A 5,166-nucleotide genomic window follows, 5' to 3' on the forward strand; every position below is an offset into this window, starting at 1 on the left:
ATACGTAAGATAAAGATATATTTATTTAATAAGTCAGTATCATTTAATTACCCAGATTTATATATATATATATAGATATATATATAAGCGCGAGGCGTAAAGTAGTTTTTCCTGCAAGCCAATGACAAAGCTAGATTGCTTTATTTTGGTGGCAGAAAAAACACCTGGCGATATATACGTTCGTAGGCCAACTCGTCGGTGCCTGGATAATTGAATGGTGTAACTCGAATTGGCGTTTGACGAGACACAGCAGAAGAGGCAGATAGAGAAATCTGAGTATCTGGGTGAGGATTGTGGATGATTGGCTAATCAGATAACATAAAAAGCGTGTCCATACTTGCGGGGGATGTCCTGAGTGTTGTTCGACTTGCGTGCCTAGAACACGACTACACGAGACGGTTTCAAAGAGGAGCTTTAGCATCCTTTCCCCCCTAAAGAAGTCGAATTGCGTGAGCGACTGACTTCTGCTACAGGAGAAGCGAGGGACGCTTGAACGCTTTGGTGTGTAATAAACGAGCATTGCTAGACAAGCTGGGAGTCAAAATAAATAGTTAAGGCACGGCAAACCTGGGCATACATATATATATATATACGTATGATCTTTTTATTTTACAACAATGGTACTAAGCATTTATCGTGCTACGTCTACAGTTTATTTAACAGCTAACTAAACCTAACTATGCGTATTCAACTATATAATAAATTATAACTTAATTTGTTTATAGAGTACTGCTAAACAACTACAACCATTGGTGGTCTGCTCAATGATATTTCATGCATCTCTTCGTTACCAAAATTAAATATTCAATCGTAAAGAGCGTTTAGTAGTATTAAAATTCATTGTGGTTCGAGTGACTTAAAGTTGAATCTGAGTGCATTAATCACACATGTTCCTTATACACCTATGTTGAATAAAATTGTTTTTGGGGTGTAAAAAGAAAAAAATGTAATCATTGAATGAACTCGTAGCATCCACTGCTACAACTGACAAGCAAAATGACGAGATTCTGTAAAACGGTACGCATTTTTTCTACTTTGGTTAGCACCCTGAACCATGGCAAGAAGGCGCAATAATTTTTGATTACATTTTGCATAGTCTTCATCATAGAGATAAATATAACAGTCGAACATAAAAAAATGAATGGCCAGAAAGTAAAGTATGGTGCAAATTAGGTAATTAGAAGTCAACAAGCTAAACCAGCCTCAGATGATGATTTGCACATCTAAATCACAACGTATGGGTTCCGTAATATAAAATCGAAAGCTGTTATTTGAATGTCCTTTGTTATATATCTTATTTCGCAAAATTACTCACAGATTAACAATGTGATTGGTTGATACCGATGCTAAAAGCCGCTTTTATCATTCAGGCCCATACTCCAAGCCATAGATGTTTACTGTTCTTATGAAACTCTAGTTTGTCTAAAGTCACAGGCGAATCGGGTTGTTATACAAAAGTCAATCATGTCAGTCCTTAGGTGGCATAACACGATATTTTTAATGCTGCAGGATAACGTATCTAAAACACGTCTAAATATCGGACGCCACCAAGCATTTAGGTATTTAAACTTCAGAACTGAAAAATCGTCAAAATGATTCAATTGTCATACACAATGTTTTTTAATATATTCTAGCAGGTTTACTGATTTTGTAAACAACATTTTAGTGTTTAACCTCTAAAATATTATGTTACATCCCGGATGGTATCAGCTGGTAACGAATAAGGCGTATGTTTCGTTTAACTTTGGTAACTTTGGTAGAGTATTTCATTCATCGTTGGTTACGCCCTACCTAATTTTAGTCCGCTGCCTAAGACTTGTCTCTAAGTGGTCAGTTATGCTCATGAATTGTCTGCTTCCAATATTGCGACGTTTGCATTTGATTCAACCGCGATACCGTTCGGTCAAAGGCGAACATTTCCTAAAATGAGCAAAGAATAGCATACTTTGAAAGACAGTAGATACGAAGTTCTCCTTCACATGATAAGTAATAAGAATCATGAATAATATTAAGAATCCAATAATATTTATAACGTATTTTATGTTTTTTTTATAAGTTTCAAGTCCGAATTTGATTTACTTGAACATGCGCGGCATTATGCGTAGAACTTCAAATATATGCGAAATACTAAATAAGCATTTTAATTATATACCTCTTCTCCTGAATAAATACTCCCCAATTCTTGGGCGCTTTCAAGTCCGAGATCTGACATCAGCATCCTATTCTCGTCGGTTACAACAACCTTATCTGTAGCTCCAATGAACAAATGAGCGGTGTCTGTTTCCGCTAAGCACACTACCCGAACGCTAAAATGGACGAGGTTAATGTTTGAGTATTTGGAATAAAAACAATGACCATATCAAACGCGAACTGTAATTAAATAAATAACTAGACATAAAAAGGAAGGGCGCCAGATAATTGGTATTTAAGTAGATCAGCTACCGCCCTCCCACATTGCTATATACCATACTACATTTTTGGTATACTGAGAAGGATTTCAATGTTTAAAATAGATGGAGCCGTTAAACCGTACAATTCTGATCGCAGATTCCACAACCACTTATTTTCAAAGGGACAGTTAATATAAAATGCGGTTCAGTGGTATAAAAAAAATTATTACGTAATACTATAGATTGAAAAGAATGATACCTCCTGGTATTAGAATAACTAGACAAGGGGCAATGGCCGAAACCAGGTACCGGCTGCAACTCACATACGCACACGCGGTGGCTACATGGCTCGCAAGTAGAAAAGCGAATCTATTGAATACAACCACTATAATTGTTGATTCTTATTGTAGTCAAATGGTGATAATTCATTCATATTTGGAAATTAACAGAAAGCGAATATCTTTTTAGTACCTATCGATTTTTAAAAATTTTCGATTAACTTACTGGTGATCATAAAGAGTATCAATTAGGGTAATGAACCGACGAGCTTGACTTTTTTGCTTGATAGTCAACCGAGGGATGTCTCGTATAAATATTGTATGAAATATCTGAAAAAAAAAGGAAAATGTTATGCCATCAGTAAATATAAAACGGTTTTTATGGAGTCATTGATGCCAAGCTCAAAAAAAAAATCAATTTCCGTTTTTACATGCTATCTGTTCTCGATTCCACTGGCGACTATTCAGCTTATATGTGTATTTGTGGCAAACGAAGTGTGACATTTAACATATTGGATTTACTCAAGTAACTACTTGAATCAGTATTGTAGATAATGAGTATACAAGAGACAGTTACCTATTTCGTTAGCGGATTTATTGGCATGAAAGTTCATAGTGATCTTAGAAATTTAATAACAACCTGATTTTACCTGACTTAGATAAACATAATCAACGGCTCCGAGAGGTCGATCACATAGTTCCTCGAATGTAGCATCCAGCACCTGACCACAGCATTTTCTGTAAGCGATACTAATGCTTGTCAATATTATATATCGCTTGCTAGTGATGATAAAGCTCCAACAGACTGCATAATTCGATTAGTTTTTTTAATTTAAACGGTATCTACTTAGCGTTTGTTATAGTCTATCGACTCTGTACTCCCCAGTCCACATAGAAGGTCACATATAAATATGGGATATATAACGGAAGTAGGAAAAAAGTGTCAATAGACTAAAGTAACGGTACTTGAAGGTGACGTTCCGTCCTTTAATGATTATTGTCCTTGGTCGCACTGTATCAGTTTCATGCGTACAAACAATCTTCCAGAGACGATCTAGCTCAGCATCTGCATCGCACTGCCCTTTTCTGAAACAATAAATAAAAGAAAACTAAATAAGTGCTAAAAAATAGATTTTATTACTACAGATTATTTTACAGATGCTAGGAGTTATACTAGCTAAATAAGATAAACAGGATATGGCAACAAATATTTCTTAAATCGATATGATAATAGTTTATTTAATTCTAGGTGATTATAACATCACAAAGTAATTCGTAGATCACATACATGAAATAGAAAGGTCGATCAGAAGTGCCAAAGATCTTTGAACGATAGTCGATTCCAGAATCGAGCATCACCGAATGACAGTTCTGCTTAAGAATGTCGATGAACGGGACGAAGTTTGACCGTTGCAGGCCATTTTTATATAAATCTATACATGTGCGTAAGATCACAAATAAAAATTTACCCATAAATACAAAATAAGGTCTCATTACTACATACATATAAGGCAAACTTGTACATTATATTTGTAACATTTGCCACTAGCTTTTTACGCAGGTAATGTTTAACTAATATGGCAGCGAGCCCGATTATGATATTATATATTGAGAAACATCACCATAAGATTTTTTTTTGATGAATAAGAAACCACTGCAATCAATGTTCATAGAGAAAATAATCAGTTTTGAGCATACCGTCGGGTTGCCGATTACTGGTGGCTACTAGAATCGTTCCATTTCGAAATATGTGATCAAAAAGTCGCTTTAAAATCATCGCGTCTGCAATATCTGTCACCTACAACATAATTATCGAAAAACATTTGAAGCGTTTTTTGTATTGTTATTATTATTCTATTATAAAATAAGATAATAATACACCATAAACCATAACAACGATCACATGAAAATAACTAGCTATGTTTTATAATACCTCGTCTAATTCAAAGGACCATCAAATACGAATAATGTTTCACTGAGAATTTAGAACTTTTGAAAATGACTAAATCACTTTGAAAATTACAAATAGCTACGTTATCTGGGCTACCTGAAATTCATCGAGGCAAATCAGTGTGTTCTTCTCAGAGATCTCGGCAGCAACGGGTGGTATTGGATCGTACGAGTCATCCTTTCGACCTACTTGACTTCTCTACAAGCAAATTAAGAAATACAGTAATACAATGGGTTTCTTACTCGAAGAGTTCAACAATTCCCGTCTTGAACATTTGTATTAGCTGTCTGTCACGCGAAATGAATAAGCGGCACCGTCGTACTATTATAGGATTCGTCAATATAAAGTCATAGATTTTATTATCTTTCTAAAAGGATGGTGCCCTACATATGATGTCTTAATAATGATGGCCACAGTCTTTGTGTGATATAAGAGCGTCTAACAGTCTACAAGTGTAGAAGTGACATTTGCTTTAACATGTCTAAAATACGTCTGTTCTCTTTTCCTAATTTATTTTATTTTTTCTTTTTTTTCTATACATGTATAT

The 5,166-nt window shown here is 35.0% G+C and overlaps 1 protein-coding gene across 1 annotated transcript in view; it reads right to left on the reverse strand.

Moving 5' to 3' along the window:
- Positions 1-551: 551 nt before the first annotated feature.
- Positions 552-5,166, reverse strand: part of LOC111268245 (AFG1-like ATPase) — a gene marked incomplete in the record, with an annotated part of 9,350 nt that continues 4,735 nt past the window's right edge. Inside the window, 8 exon segments of the mRNA XM_022847107.2 lie at positions 552-1,920; positions 2,153-2,306; positions 2,895-2,998; positions 3,319-3,406; positions 3,635-3,754; positions 3,957-4,101; positions 4,367-4,466; positions 4,716-4,817. Coding sequence (XP_022702842.1) covers positions 1,831-1,920; positions 2,153-2,306; positions 2,895-2,998; positions 3,319-3,406; positions 3,635-3,754; positions 3,957-4,101; positions 4,367-4,466; positions 4,716-4,817 — 903 coding nt within the window.

Source organism: Varroa jacobsoni, unplaced genomic scaffold (assembly GCF_002532875.2).
Source record: "Varroa jacobsoni isolate VJ856 unplaced genomic scaffold, vjacob_1.0 scaffold_1268, whole genome shotgun sequence".
NCBI classification, from domain to species: Eukaryota; Metazoa; Arthropoda; class Arachnida; order Mesostigmata; family Varroidae; genus Varroa; species Varroa jacobsoni.